Source organism: Chiloscyllium plagiosum, unplaced genomic scaffold, assembly GCF_037043375.1.
Source record: "Chiloscyllium plagiosum isolate Xiang-an unplaced genomic scaffold, Cpla_swu_hap1 HiC_scaffold_4, whole genome shotgun sequence".
Classification (NCBI taxonomy): domain Eukaryota; kingdom Metazoa; phylum Chordata; class Chondrichthyes; order Orectolobiformes; family Hemiscylliidae; genus Chiloscyllium; species Chiloscyllium plagiosum.
The window spans coordinates 29,233,416-29,254,509 of NW_028270142.1; the positions used below are offsets into that span (position 1 = coordinate 29,233,416).

The 21,094-nt window shown below is 39.5% G+C and overlaps 1 protein-coding gene across 4 annotated transcripts in view; it reads left to right on the forward strand.

The window, feature by feature from the left end:
* Nucleotides 1–1,858: 1,858 nt before the first annotated feature.
* Nucleotides 1,859–21,094, forward strand: part of deptor (DEP domain containing MTOR-interacting protein) — a 123,203-nt gene continuing 103,967 nt past the window's right edge. The window contains exon 1 of one of the 4 annotated variants that reach the window (XM_087986056.1): nt 1,859–2,650. In XM_087986056.1, coding sequence (XP_087842182.1) covers nt 2,565–2,650 — 86 coding nt within the window. In that variant the 5' untranslated portion in view covers nt 1,859–2,564. The remainder of the gene's footprint in view (nt 2,651–21,094) is intronic. The other 3 variants (XM_043688971.2, XM_043688968.2, XM_043688967.2) reach the window with 3 other exon arrangements.

Here is a 21,094-nt window from a genome sequence, read left to right on the forward strand (position 1 = left end):
ATAAGGGGGCTTCCATTTAAAGCAGAGATGAGAATAAATCTTTTTTTTAAGAGGGTCTTTGGAATTCTCTACCCAAACGATCAGTGGAGGCTGGATTACTGAATATTTTTTAAGCCGGAGTTAGATTCTTGATCGGAGTCCAAGGGTAGAAAGGGTAGGCATGAGAGTGCAGTTGAGGCTTCAGGAAGATCAACTATAACCTCATCAGTTTGATGGGTCAAATGGCATTCTCCTGATCCTAATTTATATGTTCACAAAGAAGTGAAGTGTTTTGGCATGTGAGAGAAAGTTCAGATTTGGCTTGCAATGTTTTCCACATTTAACACCAACAACTTCCATTTATATAGAGCCTTTAACATGGGAAAATGTCCCAAATGGCTTTACAGGACCATAATTACATAAAAGGCAGCACTAATTCAAAGAATGAGATGAACAGATGACAAAAAACTTAATCAAAGAACTGGAGTATATTGAGTATTTTAAATGAGGGGAGAGAAATGGAGCGGTGGAAAGTTTCAGAGATGGAATTCCAAAGTTTAGGATCCAGACAGCTGAATGGAAGGTATGGCTCCCAATGTTGGAGGCTGTGTGCAGATTCTTGTAGGGTTACCCTCGTTGAGCAAGTCTGTGAAGATTGGGATTGTAAATATGAGATGAGTTGGACTCCGAACCCAGGGAGGTCAGCGGGTGAAGGAAATGTGGTACGTTGGGAAAAATTTTGGATGAATTCAAGTTTATGGAATTGATAACTTGGTGAGGAGCCTTATTCCAGACGGAGGACTGGCACCTCCAATCAATGTCACCAAAATCACATCAGAGTGAAAAGTAAAGAAAATTAACACACACCAAAGAAATTCACCAAAAGTCCTCAGACAGCAGTTTCCAGACCTACCAACACTTCCATCTAGAAAGACAATGGCAGCAGACACAAGGGAACATCACCACCTTCAAGATCCCCTCCAAGCCACTCACTGTCCTGACTTGGAAATATGTTGCCATTCCTCCTCTGTCGCTGGGTCAAATTCCCTCCCTAATGGCATTGTGGGTCAACTCACCGCAGGTGGACTGATAAGGTTCAAGAAGGAAGCTCAACACCACCTTCTCAAAAGTAGCTCAGAACGGGCATTAAATGCTGACCAGCCAGCGACTTCTGCATCCCACAAACAAATCAATAAATAAAGACACACATACAACCTCTAAAATCAATGATACCCATAATCTCTAATAATTGCACAAAATGCAACATAATTCTCAACACATTTTCTTATAATGTGTAATATAAGTAAAAACAATGATGCTGGAGGAAATCATTTTGGCTATATCAGTTGATAGAGATGACAGTAAATCGGACTGTCAATTTGTATCAACGCTAATTGATATTTGGGGTGACATACGGCTTAGCTACAATTTTTTTTTCTCCTGATGACACTGCACTCACACCTAACAATCTGGATTTTTTTGTTTTGAAACAATAAATCTAACGTTTCAGGGGGAGAGGTTCAGAAGGCTCGCACCCCGCCCTCAGCGGGCAGCTGACGCAGCTCCCGGGCAGTTGCCAATATGTGGCTCGGATCGAGCCGCTGGAGTGGACCCTGGTCGTGGAGAGTGGAGTGTGGAGAGTGGAGAGGCGGGAACTGGGTTCTCGAAGCAGCTCGAAAACTTCCCTTTGAGAGATAGCACAAAGATTGCAAGCCCATTTCCTTTATTCCAGCAGAAGGTAAAAAAGAAAGCAGAGCCAGGCTCGAAATGAATTGGCGAGAATGTCCTGAATGTGTTATGATTTCAGGCTGCAGGAGAAAAGGGGTGGGGGCACGCTGACAGCCGAGGGATGAATACAGACATAGGTGAGAATTGGCATTTGATGTGCCAAAGTGCACCCGTCAACCTTTGTACCAAAGGCATTACCGCATAAATACTTGACTTCGGGATATATAAGGATGAGGGTATTTGCATGTTGGTTTTATGTTGTGGAATTTGGAGCGTGATGGATTAGTTACTTTATGGAGGATTCGCCAACGTGCATTCGTTGCAGTTGGGCTCTGTCTCTGTTTATTTGAGCGTTTCATTGTCCCTGGATTCTTCCATGAAATCCGGAATGTCATTAACATTTCTTCGGACGCCTCTTCAGGGCAAGCTGAACACGAAATGGAACTACTGCAGTGACTAATAGGCCTCGGAGGAGGAAAGTTCTTGCTGATCTGACCAGTTGTTTCAACAGAAGGGGTTGATTCTCGTTGGCGAGGGGTTAATTGAGCTTTCAGGAGTGTTTACGCGAAAATTGCGGCTCTGTGCAGTTGAGAAACGTGTGGCATGATTTCCTTTGTTGGTGTCTGTGTAAACATTTGTTCAAGTTAAAACCAAATCGAAATTCTGTAACAAGAGCGCCCCGCAATTCTCCGACAATGTTGTAACTGTACTGCGTGATATTGAAGAGTTTTTGTCGTTGAACTCATTCGTGGTGGAAGTGTTGGCAACAAAGCTTTTTTGGTCTCTTCTTAAGCTGGAACATAAAACAGTTTATTTTCGTTTCCACAAGGCACTGCATTCCTAGAAAATTCCTCGAAATGGAAGGGCTCGGGAACGCGGTGCAGAAGAAAACTGCTGATCTTGAGCACATGGCGGAGGTTTTAATCACGGGGGAGCAGCTCCGGTAGGATTACTTGTTTGTGGATGGTTTCCAGTGTCTCTTCCATCCTTTCAAATCGAAGCAAAATATTGCAGCTTTACATTATTCACTGCTATACTTTTTACTGTTCCGGAGTGCAACCGGAATGTTTTCCTTATGGGAAGCGTACTTATAGTAAAAGGCCTTTGGAACGGGGATAATGTCTAACCTACACAGATGATACCAAGTTAATGCCTTCTTTCTTGTTTCTTTACTCGGAAATTTTAAGAAAAATAGTATTTTGTGACCCCTCTTTCACAGTGCTTTTATCTTAACATGAAATGTCGAATTATCATTTGTCAAATACATTATTTTGTAATTTGTAGCTTTTTTTTATCTCTCCATTTAAAAAGAAGACCTGTATTTATTGCCCATTCCTCATTGCCCTTGAGAAGGTGGTGGTGACTTGTCTTTTTGAACCTCTCTTTGGTATAGGTAGGTCCACAATGCTGTTAGAGAGGGAGTCCCAGGGTTTTGACCCAGTGACAGTGAAGGAAGGATGATTTATTTCGAAATCTGTTTAGAGCTGAAACTTGCAGGTTGTGGTATTCCCATATATTTGCTGTCCAAGGAGCCTCTGTGCATTTCAGCAGTGCAATTTGCAGAGGGTAAACACTACTGTCAATGTGTATCAGCGGTGGCCAAAGTGAATGTTTTGTGCATGTGGTGACAATCACATGCACTGGAGTATCTCTATGGCGTCAAACTTTCTGAGTGATGATGGAGCTGCATTTATCCAATCAAGTGGGAAGCATTCCATCACACTGATGAGTTGTGCTTTGTGGTAGATTGGTTTTGGGGAGTCAGGAGGTCAATTATGCATTCCAAGATTCCTAACCTCTGACCTGCTCTTGTGGCTACAGTATTTACATGGCTTGTCTAATTCAGTTTCTGGTAAATGGTAACCCCAATGATATTGATTGTCAAGGAAAGATGGTTCGTATCTTTTTTGTTGTGTATTGTCATTACTTGGCACTTCTTTGCACAAATGTTGCTTGCCAGTTGTCAGCCCAAAAGTGGATATTTATTCAGTATCTGAGGAGTTATAAATGTACAATGTTCTTCACCAATCACATACATCTTGAAGAACCTGAAATGAATAGAAATACATTTTTAATTTTTTCCTAGTCCCTCAAATCTTGGTATATTTCTATTCTATTTGGTATATTTGGATCCTAATGGAAAATAACCAGTTTGCAATCCTTTTAATGCAGTGATCCGTTTTTAATTATATCACTATTCACTGTAAGCAAAAGAAACAAAAATAAGCTATTAAAAACAGTATCTGATACACCTGACTGGAACTCTACAATATGATGCTGCCTCAAGATATTTTGAGCACGTCATTGGTAATAATTTCTAGATAATGTCATCTGATGTATTTTTGTTTAAAATTTGTGCCTTTTCTGAATTTACAGTTTCCTCCCTTCCTTCTCTCCATATCCCTGAATCCATCCGATTCAGATCGATAGCTTATCCAGCCTTTTGAATATCTCTTTTAAAAATGTTTCATCTATGCAGTGTTGAACTTGGGCAGCATCAATTTCCTGCTTAAAGGCAAATGCAGAGTACTCACTTACTATCTCAGCAATGCCCTTTGCTTTCAAGTGTAGATTGTCTTAAGTTCTCTGTTGGCCCACTTGATACAAATATTTTTATGCCAAAAACAAGTTTTTAGATTCTCTTCTGTGTTAGCTGCCAGTCTCTTGCCCTGTCTCTTTGCCTTTGCTTCTCTTATTTCCTTTCTGTATTTAGCCTGGTTACCACTTGTATTATATTAAACAGCCTTTATTTGTTTCATTTTGCTCTTTATCCCTTTAATAAGATAGGAAGTTGCTTTTGTTGGCTTTGCCCCCTGTGAGACTATTATTGAAAACGTCATTTCTTTAAAGACACACCATTGATCTATTACAATTTTACTTGCCAGTCAATTTACCTAGACCTATTGAAATTGGCCATCCATCAATTATGTACTTTTACTTTGGATTGCTGTTGTCTTTTTCCATATTTAGGTAAAAGTGAGTGCTGCAGATGCTGGAGAGTAGAGCCAAAAGCGTTGTGATGGAAAAGCATAGCAGGTCAGGCATCATCTGAGGAGTAGGAAAATTGATGTTTCGGGCAAAAGTCCTTCATCAGGAAATTTCCTTATCTAACTCAATATATCCCAGATGTTATGAGACAATGGTTATTTTTCCTCAATGCTCTCCTACTAGTAGTTGATCCACTTGACTCACCTCATTCCCAAGAATCGATTCAGTAATGCTTCTTTCCTCATTGGGCCAGCATTGGGAGAGAGGGGGTTCACTTGAACATACCATGAAGACTGTTATCCTTTCTGCCTTTTATAATGTAATTTTCTCAGTCTATATTAGGACAATTAAAGTCCCACATTATCAGTACTGCATAGTTTTTTCCATCTCTCTGCAATTCCTCTGCAAATTTTGCCCCTTTGTTTCTTTCCCAAAATTCTGTGGCATACAAAATGCATCTAAAGGTGTAATGGCATCTTTGTTTATTAACTCTAGCAAAAGTGATTCTGCCATTGACCTGTCCAGGATGTGCTCTTACTCTCTCCAGCACTGTATTATTTCCCATATTCAATACAAATTCCTTGCCTGAAAACCAAGTATCCAGCGGTATTTGGATCCTAGTGCTATCTTATTTGAACCTAGTTTAAGTTATCACACCACTATAGTCCCTGACAATCTGCACCTCCAGCTCCACAAATCTATTTGTCGGATTCTGAGCGCTTACATACAGATATGCACTTGAGCCTAATTTACATCTTGTTGCATTCCTCCATATTCTGATGCTACATAATACATTACTGTTTCTGAGTCTAATGCTGGAAATCTGTCATAATGATTTATTGATTTTTTTAAAAGTTTTTTAATCTTTTGGAACTGAAGAGGAATCATTTTATGTTCAAAATATTAACTAATTTTTGCCAGAGTTTTACCCGCACAGATGCTGATAGACCAGCTGAGATTTTCCAGCAATTTCTGTTTTTGTTTTCGAGGTTTTCCTACATTTTGTTTTTATTTCAGATTTCCAGAATCCATAAAATTTTGCTTTTTTACCAGATTTGGCAGCTGATTTATACAAAATATTTTATGTCTGCTGTCATTCATGACCTTTCTTCTCTTGCTGCAGGGCTAAACTACTCAGTTTTAATGTAACCTATTGTTTCACGTCCTTGGATTGCTTTCGGAATGACGGCTGGTACCTGTGTAATATAAATAAAATTATCAGGAGCCAAAAGTAAAACAGGCTTTGGCCTTTAAAGTTCTTCCTTTCATTTCTTTAATTTTGTAATACTATGTTCAATGTATCTTGTGTTTTTGCTTTCACTATCCCCGATATTTAAATTAATATCATTGTCGGGAGTTCATGAAGCAACACTAAGTATCAAATTGTTTTATGAATTTGCATGGTTAACAATACCCTTGTGGAAATCATTTGCAACACCTTTGTTTCTCACACTGCTACTGACTGTAAATGTGCCTCTGTTCCAGGTATGGCAGACAAGGTTAGAGTAAATTTTAATGGACAAAAATACTCTGTATTCTGGTGGAAATATTGTCAGTGTATTGTCTGGATATGGGTATTTAAGTAACCAGTTTTAACTCTGAAAAGGTCATATAAAGCAGATGCTGAACATATAGTAATAAATAAAAGAAAAATAAACTGGAAATAATGAACACACGAGGCAGCATTTGTGGGTGAGAGTAGCTTTTAATGCTTCAAATGTATGGCCATCCATCTGAGTTGCAAAAAGTTAGGGACATAGCCTCTGCACTTGCTTAAAACATACTATGTAAAATCACAGTAAATAGATCATACAGTATTAAATAATCAAAGTAGATGAATACTTAAAAAGTTTGTAATTTCTGTTAAATTGTTTTCTTGTAAAGTCATTGAGCTTGCATCTCTCTAGTATCTCACTAAAGTGGTGAGCCTTCATATATAAGCTTGTAATATAGGGCTTATCTAGCTGTAATATATTTTGCCTGTATTTCCAGCATCTTGGGGAGAAAATTGTTTTCCTGATGGTGACAACCTCACAATACTTTGACAAACTGGCATCTTCATATAGTTACTGACTAAAGAGAAACATTGAATATCCATGACTTTTAAGCATATAATATAAAATGGGCTGCACTCTGTTGCAAGGGTTCCTATTGACAGCACTGCTGTATGCATCTTTTAACTCTCAATGTAGTTGAGTCAAGTTTTGATTATATTTTGAGATATGTTAATAATTCAGGTACCATGTTTCAGATTTAAAATCACACTTTGAAAAAGGCATCAGTCACTTTCTATTATTCTTTGTCCTCTGATTGGCTGTGAGATATATGTAGGAGCTATTAGTCTCATTCTGGCCTTTGAAATGTTTAGCAATTAGACATTGTGGCAAAGTTAAACTTAGCTTTATGCTTCTATAAATTAGAGGATGCATTGCACAATACTCCATCCTTATATAGGAGTATCCTCTGATTTAATCATAATGTCAGGTTCTTCATTTTGTTTTAATGCTACTTCCAAAATATTAGCACAATGAGTGTATATAACTTTCTTGCCAACATAGTGGTTAAGTTTTGCCAAGTTGTATGCCAACTGCATTACAATTAAACATCCTATTTTTGGCTCTCTTCTCTACTGAATCATGTATTTTGAAACAGGGTCATTGAATAACAATCAGGAATAGAAACACTGTCTCTCGATAGCAATTAGATTCACAAGAAACGTCAGGGGTGCAGTTGCCACCACTTAAAACATCTGTATTTCAAATGGATATCATTCGTATCAGCCTGAAATTGATAATTCTTAACCAGTTGCACTGACATCAAATACAAAATTTGCCATTTGTGGTAATTTAAATACCTCATGGCAGAATCAGCTCTGTATGCTCACTAATTGCATTTTATTATTTTGTTTCTGAAATGCAAATTCTTCATCAGATTTAAATTACAATGTTTAACTTAATTCAGTTTTTTAACCATCTGACTGCATTCAAAAGTTTCGATTTTGCTACATCAAACATCTCTTTAGAATTGCATAGTGCACTATAATTAATTGTTTATAATTTGCTGATTTTTAAAAAAACAAATAAGGATACATAATGTGTATACGCCTTTTTAAAACATTTAGTAAATTGTGATGAAGTGATTTTCAAAGTAATAGCACTTGTCAGGATTGGGTTTTTAGTTCATGTTAGGAAGTAGTAAAAGTTATACCAATGAATATAAGTTAATGGAAAGTAATCCCAATATTGGCCTGAAGGTCCCTAGTCCATGAAAATAGCATGGATCCTGAGCTGCATTGCCTGCCAGTTGCAGGATCTTGTCAGAGCTGAAAATGTGTTGCTGGAAAAGCGCAGCAGGTCAGGCAGCATCCAAGGAGCAGTAGAATCAACGTTTCGGGCAGAAGCCCTTCTTCTTCGGGCTTATGCCCGAAACGTCGATTCTCCTGCTCCTTGGATGCTGCCTGACCTGCTGCGCTTTTCCAGCAACACATTTTCAGCTCTGATCTCCAGCATCTGCAGTCCTCACTTTCTCCTCGCTGGATCTTGTCTGCCAAGTTATGCTGGCCATTGTATAGCAGATGAATCGTAATTGCGTAAATTAACCTCCTATATGTGATAGGGACTTCTGATGTGTTGAGACATGAAACCAACATTTATTCCATCTATGAAGATCTAGGAAGAGAAGGGAGTTATCCTGGTTTATCCCCATTGTTGTGGTTTCACACCATCTTCTTAACGAACACTACTGAAATTAGACATTCATCTTGTTTGATATATATACATTAAAAAAAAGAGTGATTTCTACTGTTATGTATTCATCAGGGAAACTTCCAAAATGGGCATGAAATCAAATAATGATAGAAGGATACTTTAATTAGAAAAGAGGAAATAATTAGTAAAATAAATAAACTTGGAGAAGATAAAACTCCTTGTCTCATTGGAAGAGATAAGTGGCACTCTTGTGTGTAAATAACAATCTATTAGAAAAGAGAATAGTGTCAGAGGACAAGAAGTTAGCCAATCTGAATCCTGTTGTTAAAAAGTGAGATAAAGCAAATCCAGGGAATTAGTCACTAGGTGTTAAATTGATGCAATCTTTTCTCAAAGATGCCCTGTCAGAAATCTAGAAACAAAGTGTTGAGAGAACAATGTTGCATTCTTTTAAAGACTTCAACAAACATAAACAATGTAATGTAACATATTTGGATTTACAAAAAACCTCTTTGGAGATATTCCTCTGTAGATTTGTTAAAAGGTCAGAATATGTGGAGAACAGGATCAGATGAAAAATGGGTTACAAGCTGGCTACCGAAGAGAAAATCAACATGGGGCTACAAACAGTGTTCCACAAGGATTGACATTGGGACCAGTGTTCACTATTTAGCTCAGCAATTTGGACTCTGAAATCAAACATACAATTTCTGAACAACAACTTGGAAGATCAAGCTATACGAAGGAAGAAATTGGAGGATATTAGTAAGCTTGCAAAATGATGTGTGATTGCCAAATTAATTTCATTGTAGATGAGTGCGAAGTATGGCATTTGGTCGGCATGAACAAGGATAATAACCTAAATTGGGTAGAGGAGCTAAATGAAATGGAGGTAGGTATGTAAAAATCACAGAAAATGGCACCAGTGGTTGATAAAGTCATAATTTAAAAAAAAAAGCATTGAGATTTATTTCTGGAGGGATAAAATTCAGAAGCAGTAAAGAAATGTTAACCTCCTATCCATCACTGGTTAAAGCATATTTGGAATACTGTGCACATTTCTAATCTCCATATTATAAAAAGGCTTTGGAAAAGACCCAAGAATAGTTTTGATATTATCTTAGCCCCATTCTCTTAGAATCTATATCAGGTAAAACTAGGTAAAAACAATGACAGCAGATGCTGGAAACCAGATTCTGGATTAGTGGTGCTGGAAGAGCACAGCAGTTCAGGCAGCATCCAAGGAGCCTATCAGGTAAAACTGACAGTTGCAGCTCAGTCTTTTAAGAACTTAGAGGGGAGGCCTAATCACTTTAGTGGAAGTGTTTAATAGAATAGACTTCGGGAAAATCATTCAACTTGCAAAAAAATGTTAAAACTATGACTCATAATTACGAAGAAAGTCATTACTAAATCAAATAGAGAATTCAGGGCAAACACTTTAATCCTCTAAAATCATGTGCTACCAGAAGCCTGGTAATTGAGGCAAAATACAGAAATGTATTTGAAAGGAAGTTCGATAAGCCCATAAGAAAGAAATAGAAGCTTGACCAAGACAAAGGGAGTTTGAATAATCTGCTGAGCCATAAGATTTTCAATGGCAAGTCCTCTGTTAAACTTACCATTAAGTATAATGTGGGTGTGGCTGATCCTGTGATTTTTCCTTGGCCTTAAAATTTTGCTGACCTTGATATTTGAAGGTATGGTAAGAAGCATTTTAGTCATTATTTTTTAATGACACACCCTAAATATTGAGAACACAGTTAAGCATTTTGTTAACAATGTAACCCATCTTGAAATTACTTCTATTTGCATTAGATTTAACAAAAATCATTGATATGTTTTCTACTCAGTAGTTGTGTGAATAACTATATTAAGAGATGTAGTACTTAGCCCATAAGGAATACCCAGATTCCATGTTCAAATCTTGGCATGGCTGTCTGTTGCTGGATTACTAGCCAAAAGGCCACTTGTTCAGTATTTTGGGAAGTCTTATTGCTTAAAAATGGTATATGATTGCTAATATTTTGTAACACAGCTCAATGTAACCTGAACAATTGTCTTTATTCAACATCAGTTGTTACCAAATTGCAACTTGAAGGAGCCAAGGGTTTTTCAAGATATCAGAAGCAGACCTTAAAATGTAAGAGCTACAGTTTAGTCCATTACTAATGCTACATGCTTTCATTTGTATTCTTATCTTATCCAAGCTTAAATTTTATAGATTTCAGACACTGGAGTAACATGGATAGAAGATTGCCTGCTTAGCAGAAAACAGTATACATAAATATTTTTCCTTCAGATCAGCAGGATGTGACAAGTTGAGTCCTGCAGGGGTTAATGCAAGGCTGTCAACATTTTCCAATTTAAATTAATCACTTTTATAGAATCACTATAGTGTGGGAGCAGGCCATTTGGCCAGTTGAGCGCACACCGACCCTCCAAAGAGCAGGTCAACCAGACCTGGAGGTTGGCTAATGTGGTGCAACATTGTTTAAACAAGGTGGTAAGGACAAACCAGGGAACCAAAGACCAATGAACCTGACATCGGTGGTGGGCAAGTTGTTGGAGGGGATCCTGAGGGACAGGATGTCCATGTATTTGGAAAGGCAAGGACTGATTAGGGATAGTCAGCATGGCTTTGTACATGGGAAATCATGTCTCACAAACTTGATTGAGTTTTTTGAAGAAGTAACAGAGGATCGACGAGGGCAGAGCGGTAGATGTGATCTATATGGACTTCAGTAAGGCGTTTGACAAGGTTCCCCATGGGACACTGATTAGCAAGGTTAGATCTCATGGAATACAAGGAGAACTAGCCATTTGGATACAGAACTGGCTCAAAGGTAGAAGACAGAGGGTGATGGAGGGTTGTTTTTCAGACTGGAGGCCTCTGAACAGTGGAGTGCCACAAGGATCGGTGCTGGGTCCTCTACTTTTCATTTATATAAATGAGTTGGATGTGAGCATAAGAGGTATAGTTAGAAAGCTTGTAGATGGCACCAAAATTGAGGTGTAGTGGACAGCAAAGAAGATTATCTCGGATTACAATGGGACCTTGATCAGATGGGCCAATGGGCTGAGAAGTGTCAGATGGAGTTTAATTCAGATAAATGGGAGGTGCTGCGTTTTGGAAAAGCAAATGTTAGCAGGACTTATACACTTCATGGGAAGGTCTGAAGAAGTGTTGCTGAACAAAGAGACCTTGGAGTGCAGGTTCATATCTCCTTGAAAGTGGAGTTGCACGTAAATAGGATAGTGAAGAAGGCGTTTGGTATGCTTTCCTTTATTGGACAGAGTATGGAGTACAGGAGTTGGGAAGTCATGTTGCAACTGTACAAGACATTGGTTAGGCCAATGTTGGAATATTGCGTGCAGTTCTGGTCTCCTTCCTATTAGAAAGATGTTGTGAAACTTGAAAGCGTTCAGTAAAGATTTACAAGGATGTTGCCAGGGTTGGAGGAATTTAGCTATAGAGGGAGGCTGAACAGGCTGGGGCTGTTTTCCCTGGAGTGTCGGAAGCTGAGGAGTGACCTTATAGAGGTTTATAAAATTATAAGGGACATGGATAGGATAAATAGACATAAAAGAGACCTGAAGGGCAATGTTTTCACACATTGTTGTAAATGTGTGGAATGAGCTGCCAGAGGAAGTGGTGGAGGCTGGTACAATTGCAATATTTAAAAGGCATCTGGATGGGTATATGAATAGGAAGGGTTTGGAGGGATATGGGCCGGGTGATGGTAGATGGGACTAGATTGGGTTGGGATATCTGGTCGGCATGGACAGGTTGGACCAAGGGTCTGTTTCCGTGCTATACATCTCCATGACTCGAAATGAGCTGGCTGCTTATTAGAAAGCTTAGATAGACTAGGTTTATTTACAGTAGAATTTGGAAGAGTGAGGTGTGATTTATTTGAAGTTTCATTTCCCGAATGGCCTTGACAAGGTGAACATGGAAATGATGCTTGCTGTTGAGGAGACCAGAACTAGAGTATATTGTTTTACAACAAACACAGAAAGAATTGGAGAAACTCTGCAGGTCTGATAGCTGTGGAGAGAAAGCCAGGTCGACATTTTAAGACCAGGTCTGGCAGCACAGGACTCAAAACGTTAACCCTGTTTCTCTCTCCACAGATACTGCCAGATCTGCTGAGCTTCTCCAGCATTTTTTGTTTTTGTTTCAGATCTCCAGCATCCACAGTTCTTTGTTTTTAAGGTTAGAATGTCTCTATTTCAGACAGAGATGAGAGGATTTCTTTTTGCTGACAGTGCAGCAAGACATTGGAACTTTCCCTCAGGAGGCAGATTATTGAATATTTTTAAGGCCAAGATAGAGAGCTTCTTGTTTGATAATGTGTTCAGGCTTATCAGGTCGACATGGGACTGTAGAATTTAAAATCAGATTACCCACAATTCTGTACTGATTAGCAGAGCAAGCTTGGAGAGATGAATAGCCTACTTCAGCTCCGACTTTGTAATACCCCACATAGAGTCATAGAGATGTACAGCACAGAAACAGATCCTTCGGTCTAGCTCGTCCATGCTGACCAGGTATCCCAACCTAATCTAGTCCCATTTGCCAACATTTGGCCCATATCCGTCTAAACCCTTCCTTTTCATATACCCATCCAGATACCTTTTAAATGCTGTAATTGTCCCAGCCCCCACCACTTCCTCTGGCAGCTCATTCCATACATGCACCATCCTCTGCATGAAAAAGGTGCCCCTTAGGTCGCTTTTATATCTTCCCCTCTCACCTTGAACCTATGCCATCTAGTTCTGGACTTCCCCAACCCAGGGAAAAGACCTTGCCTGTTTATCCTATCCATGCCCCTCAGAATGAAGGAGACCAGAATTGCACGCAATGTTCCAAAAGTGGCCTAACCAATGTCCTGTACAGCTGCAACATGACCTCCCAAATCCTATACTCCATGCTCTGACCAATAAAGGAAAGCCTTCTTCACTATCCTATCTACCTGCGCCTCTACTTTCAAGGAGCTATGAACTTGCACCCCAAGGTCTCTTTGTTCAGCAACAGTCCCCAGGACCTTCCCATTAAGTGTATAAATCCTGTTCTGATTTGCTTTTCCAAAATGCACCATCTTGCATTTATCTAAAGTAAAATCCGTCTGCCACTTCTCAGCCCATTGGCCCATCTGATCGAGATTCCATTGTACTCTGAGGTAACCTTCTTCGCTGTCCACTACACCTCCCAATTTTGGTGTAATCTGCAAACTTACTGACAATACCTCCTATGTTCAAATCCAAATCATTTATATAAATGATGAAAAGTAGTGGACCCAGAACCGATCCATGTGGCACACCACTGGTCACAGGCCTCCAGTGTGAAAAGCATCTCTCCACTACTACTCTGTCTTCAACATTCAAGCCAGTTCTGTACCCAAATGGCTAGTTTTTATTTTAGATTAGATTAGATTAGATTAGTTACAGTGTGGAAACAGCCCCTTCGGCCCAACAAGTCCACACCGACCCGCCGAAGCGTATACCACCCAGACCCATACTCCTACACTTACCCCTTCACCTAACACTACGGACAATTTAGCATGGTCAATTCACCTGACCTGCACATTTTTTTGGATTGTGGGAGGAAACCGGAGCACCCGGAGCAAAACCCACGCAGACACGGGGAGAATGTGCAAACTCCACACAGAGAGTCGCCTGAGACGGGAATTGAACCCGGGTCTCTGGCGCTGTGAGGCAGCAGTGCTAACCACTGTGCCACCGTGCCGCCCACATTAGTTCTCCCTGTATTACATGAGATCTAACGTTGCTAACCAGTGTCCCATGAGGAACTACTTGATGGTGTTCCAAATTCTATCTGACATAAATCCCAGAATAATTTACAGTTCAGGTAGACAAGATTGGGTCACTAATTTTGTTAACTGCAATGCTTGACGCATTTTTTCATTTAATTCTAACAATTATTTAATTGGTAACAAACTTCGATCACTGCTTCAGTTTAATCAATATGATTTTATCAGTTTTGCAAATAACCATTTTTTTACTTATAAAGAATCGTAGAGTTTTACGTTACAGAAGAAGGCTGTCTGGTCAGTCATGTCCATGCTGAGCTGTCCAATTTAGTTCTGTAGACTTCTCCACCCAACTCTGCAAATTCTCCCCCCACTCTTCACACGAATGTGCATCTGCTTTTGAATTTCATTTGGTATCTGCTTCCTTCACCCTTTTTAAGTGAGTATGGTACAGATCATAACAATTCTGTTTGGGGGAAAGTAATGTCTACCCATTTCCCCTCCAGTTGTCTTTGAAATTTTCTTAATTCTATATGCTTTTAGTTATCCAACCATTTACTAACCTCTTCCAATTTTCTCTGTCAAACCTTTAAGAATTTGCAGTACTGGAGTTCCATTGAGTCGTCTTTTAATTTTCTCTTACTCAATGGAAAACAATCCAGTTTCTCCAATCTCTCCAGATAACTGAAATCTTGCCGCCCTGTTATTATTTTAGTAAACTTCCTTTCACCCTCTCCAAGACCTTTAACCATTCTCGAGTATATTGGTCAGAGTTGTATGCAATAATCCAGCTGAGGCATAACCAGTGATATATTAGGTTTTATTATGAATTCCTCGTGTTTTTGCATTCAAAGCTCCTATTCATAAAGACAAGTACACCTTGTGCTTTCTTAACCAGCTTGCCAATTTGCCTGACTACCTTCAAAGATTTGTACATTGGTCCTTCTACTGTTGTACCTTTCTCAAAGCAGTGCCTTTTCGATGATACTGCTTTTTATGTTGTTCTTTGCAATATGCTTCACTTCCTAAGTATCTGTAATAAATGCGTATCTGGTGTGTTCCATTCATTTTGCCAGGATTTGCTCCCCTACACACACACAGTCTGCTATCCTTACCAATCTTTATGTTACTAAGCTTTGTAAATGCAAATTTTGAATTTGAACTTCTGCTCGAAAAGTTGAGATTACTTTGATTCGAAATGTTTAGTTACAAGTCTTTTGCATTTGTGTTTCAGTGATTTGGTGCAGATGTCCAGACCATATTTGTCTGTAAGATTTGTAACTCTTTAACTGGAGCTTATAAATGTGAGTCTCTCATTCTCTTTCACCCTCGGTTTTTATCTCACTCTCTTTTTCATTTCTCATGCGCTATTTCTGTTTTCTTCTTTCTCTTTCTGTTGGCCAAATTACTTTGTAGTAGCTATGAATTAAGTTTGCTTTTCCGTCACTTTTCTCCTGCTCGCCCACTTCCTCTTCGATGTAAGCATTTTCAATTTGTGGGACATTGTAGAAATAAATTAAATACAAAGACTCATAATCCACAAAGCAACCAGCAAAGGAGCAGAACTACTTTGAGGCTGTTGGGAGCAAAAATAAGTCCTTTTTTCTAGCTTATATTTGAGTGTTTGGGGTGTGGTCACAAATAATTATTTGTACCTTCCCTTAGGGAAGAAGAATTTTCCACTTGCAGAGTTAAAGTTTATTACCATTGTCATATCCTTTTGTGTCTTCTGTTGAAAATTCCACCAGAAATTAGATACAATTTGTTGTTGAAGGGTTTCTGGGACTGTAACCATAATTTCTTCTGAAAAACAAAGTATCCCTGCTGTAGTTGGTGGGAAAAACAATGAAAACTGTGGAAATGTGGAACAATTGCAATAATAACCTTCCTGCAAAGATCACTTCTCAGCAACAGGAATCAACACAGACAGCATGTTTGTTTGTTTCAAGTGGGTGTTGTGTTGTGACCAGATTGGAGAAAGTGGAATGTTTATTCTTGCATTGCACTCAACTGCTCCTCATACAGCATCATACAGTCACAGAGATGTACAGCACAAAAACAGGCCGTTCGGTCCAACGTCCATACCGACCAGATATCCCAACCTAATCTAGTCCCATTTGCCAGCACCCACCCATATCCCTCTAAACCCTTCCTATTCAAATATCCATCCAAATGTTGCAGTTGTGCCTGTCTTCACCACTTTCTCTGGCAGCTGTGGCGTGAAAATGTTGCCTCTTAGTTCCCTTTTATATCTTTTCCCCCTTCACCCTATACCTATGCACTCTGGTTCTGCACCACCCCACCCCAGGGAAAAGACTTTGTCTATTTATCCTATCTATGCCCCTCATGATTTTATAAACCTCTATAAGGTCACCCCTCAGCCTTCAACACTCCAGGGAAACAGCTTCAGTCTATTCAGCCTCTCCCTGTAGCTCAAACCCTCCAACCCTGGCAACATCCTTGTAAATCTTTTCTGAACCCTTTCAAGTTTCACAACATCCTTTTAATAGGAAGGAGACCAGAATTGCGTGCAATATTCCAAAAGTGGCCAAACCAGCGTCCTGTATAGCTGTAACGTGACCTCTCAACTCCTATACTCAATACTCTGACCAATAAAGGAAAGCATACCAAATGCCTTCTTCATTATCCTATCTACCTGTGACTTTACTTTCAAGGAGCTATGAACCTGCACTCTTTGTTCAGCAACACTCCCCAGGACCTTACCATTATGTGTATAAGTCCTGCTAAGATCTGCTTTCCCAAAATGCAGCACCTCACATTTATCTAAATTAAACTCCATCTGCGACTCCTCAGCCCATTGGCCCATCTGATCAAGATCCCATTGTTATCCGAGGTAACCTTACTAGCTGTCCACTACACTTCCAATTTTGGTGTCATTTGCAAACTTAGTAACTATACCTCCTATGTTCATATCCAAATCATTTATAAAAATGATGAAAAGTAGTGGACCCAGCACCAATCCTTGTGGCACTCCACTGGTCACAGGCCTCCAGTCTGAAAAACAACCCTCCACCACCACCCTCTGACATCTACTTTCGAGCCAGTTCTGTATCCAAATGGCTAGTTCTTCCTGTATTCCATGAGATCGAACCTTGCTAACCAGTCTCCCATGGGGAACCTTGTCGAACACCTGAGTGTAGTCCAAAGAGATCACATTCACTGCTCTGCCCTTATCAATCCTCTTTGTTACTTTTTCAAAAAACTCAATCAAGTTCATGAGACATGATTTCCCATGCACAAAGCCATGTTGACTATCCCTAAATCAGTCCTTGCCTTTCCAAATACGTGTAAATCCTGTCCCTCAGGACTCCCTCAACAACTTTCCCACCACTGACATCAGGCTCACTGGTCTATAGTTCCTCAATGGATCTTGCCAATGCAAAAACCGCCGATGCCGCTGGGTACTGCACCGGCTCAAACTCTACTCTGATGCTGCCATGAGTCCTTTTCAGGAACACCTCATTGGTCCAGTCACTGCTAATGCTAATAGCATTATCACAATTGCACATCTAAATACATTTTAATGTTATGGCAGTTTCTTCCTCTATCACCCTTACAGGCAGTTTGTTCCAGATTCCCACCACCATCTGGATGAAAAAAATGTTTCTTCACAATCCCTCTGAACCTCCTTCCCTTTACATTAACTCTATGCCCCTCGTCATTGAGCGCTCTGTTTAGGGTAAAAGTTTCTTTTGAGCTACACCCCCAGTTCTCTTGCCTGTTTTGCTTGAGCACAGTTGGTGCACAAATGCTGCCTTGGAAGAGAGGGAGCTCATGCTGTTGCTCCCATACCCCCATTGCAAGCTACAGTTTGGGAACCACTAAAATACATGTCCTGGGACTGTTGTCAGAGAGAAGGTAGAAAGCAGATCTGATAGACATATTCATAATCATGTAGATAGGGCAAAAATCTTTCATGAGTGAAAGGATCAAGAATCAGAGGGCACACATTTGTGGCAATTGGCAAAAGAAGCAATATGTTTAGGGTCTGGAGTGCATTGATTGAGAGTGTGGTGGAGGCAGATTCGATGGTGGCTTTCAAACAGGATTTGGGTAATTATTAGAGTGATACAGGGTTTGAGGATGGGGCAGGTTTCCTCTGAGTGAATTGCTCTTGAAAAGTGCCAATACGGTCTCAATGAGTCAAATGGCCTCTTTCTGTGTAATAAGCATTCCATTAATCTGAATGGTGTTTGTTTTTAATAGATAATAAATCACTCAAGTGAAAGAGGGTGTTGTGGTTGGACTTTCAAAGGCATTTGACAAAATGCCACGTAATAGATTTGGAACTCGTGAGATTAAAGATGTTGCATGGAAATAAAACTGGCAGTGGAACAGAAAAATTGTCATTTTTCAGACTGAGGGAAATACATGAAGATCAATATTTTTGCTCCTTTTGAAGTATATCAATGTCCTTGACTTTGGTATCACAGGGTATAGTATAAAATATTGCAATGACACAACTTTAACTGTAGGAAATAATGAGAGGATAATGACACACTTTACGAGGATACGGACATCAACTGCGATAGGCAGATGCATGTGAGATGAAATTTATCTCAGCTAAATATGCAGTGATCCTGTTGGTTGGAAGAACGAAGAGAGAATGAAAGTCATAATTTTCAAAACTATTTTATTGAACAAACCCAACTTGGGTGTGCATAAAAAAATCAAATGAAGTTGGCAGAGCAAATCATGAAGGCTGTTTTAAAAGGCATTCAGCATCCTTGACTTTTATAATCTGAGGCAAAAAAAAGTTCACATTAAACCTTTGTTTCAGGCTCAGATAGAGAATTATGCTTGACTCTGAGTTCCACACTTTTGGAAAAATATCAAGCCAGAGAGAGAGAGAGACTGGAGAAAGGATTTAGCAGAAGGATGTGAGCGACACCATTTTTGTGGCGTGACTTGATAAGATTGAATTGTTATATTAGAGTATTGAAGGTTATGCAGAGTTCCATAGAATTTACAGCACAGAAGTGGTACAGCCAGCTGAACTAATCCATCCCTGCATTTTTATGCCACTCAAATATTTTTCCAACTTGGTCATCTACCTGTATAATCTCTTCCCTCATCTGCTTATCTCGCTTTTGCTTAAATGCTGTGCATCTCAGTAATTTCCAGTGGCAGTAAATGCCACATTCTTATAATGCTAGATTGAGAAATCTTTTCTTTCACAATTTCCTGTGTAATTTCTTGGAATGTCTACATCTACTTCTATCAAAATTATTTATAATGTTGAAGATCTTTCTGCCTTTTCACCCCTCGAGAAAAGAGAGCTAGCCTGTTTATCCTCCTAGTTGGTTTAATTTTGCAGTTCTGATTTTAATCTTGTAAATCTATTTTTATAATCTCTCCAGTGTCTCCGAATTGTTTTTACATCATGGTGACAAAAGCTATCCATAATATTCCATTCATGGTTAGATTTGTATTGAGTGCGATTTTCTCTGGTCTTCAATTCTGTCCCTCCAGAACTAAACCTTAGTCTTTGGTTTCCTCCTTTCGTAAATGTGCTGATTAACTTTGCTGCTTTCAGTGATTTTGAAAACTTGTTTTCCTGATCCGTCTGCTCCCCTGCTCCATCTGTATTCTTATTTTCCAAATAATAGGTGACCATCTTGTTTTTCAAAAACTGTAAAATGTCACATTTCATTCACCAATCATTTGCCCATTTTGCAAGTTCATTAACTGTCTCGTAATTGTCATTTGAGTTAGGAGCAAGAACAGGTCTTTGACATTTTGAGCCTGTTCCACCAAATAAAAAGATCATGGCTGATGTGATTGTAATCCTAACTCCATGTTCCTGCAAACCTCTGATAAGCTATCACCCTGTTCATAGCAAGAATGTGTCCACCTCTGCTTTCTCAGTTTTCCTCACTGTTGGCGACACCCAGTTTGGTGTAACCAGCAAATCAAGAAATTGTATTTTGAATCCTAACAATGAGGGAACTACAATACTTATTCTGCCTAGTGACCATAATGCACTTCTTGTGTTACTCCATCTCTGAAGGAAAAGGTCATGGAACGTCGAATCCCTGCAGGACAGAAGGAGGCCATTTATCCCATTAAGTCTGTACTGACCCCTGCGAGCATCCCACACAGACCCAAATCCCACTATATCCCGTAACACCACATTTCTCATGGCTAATCTACCTAACCTGCACATCTTTGGACTGTGGGAGGAAAACAGAGCACCTGGGAGAAACCCATGCAGATACGGGGAGAATGTGCAAACTCCACACACGTCACCTGAGAATGGAATTGAATCCGTTCTTCCAGCCTCTTGCCTGTCTACCCTGGTACTGTGAGGCAGCAGTGCTAACCACTGATCCACCATACCACCCCCTACATCGCAAAGAATTTGCATGTATTTACTGCCATCTCCAATCTCAAGACATTATGAAGAATTTATTTTTCAATGAAAGACTTACTGAACCCGAGCTATTGTTGTTTTTATGCAGGTAAGTAAAGCAGTCAATTTATTCACAACAATGTTCAAAATCAATAATGAGATTATTGCCCAGCCAACTGCTTTTCGTTCATGAATAAATGTTGGCATTGACTTGTTGATGTTGGGAGAACTGTTCTTTTTTAAATTGTGTATCCCACCAGTAGCAGACTGTGCCTGAGTTAATGTCTGTTTCGGTTGCCCCAGTGCTGTGCTGAAGTGCCAGTTTAGATTATGTTTGTAGTGAGGTAAAAAATCTGATGAATGGAATTTGATGGGATGGCAAAGAGGAGCTAGTATGGTATTGGGTTGTGAATATATACTGTACTAAATAAGCCATTCCTATGTTTCCTTTTGTGAGGATGGTTAATGGATAATATGGTTTCATGGAGTCAGCTGTAAAACACATACCACAAATATGCATTCAAAGTCGAATTAGCTTCAAG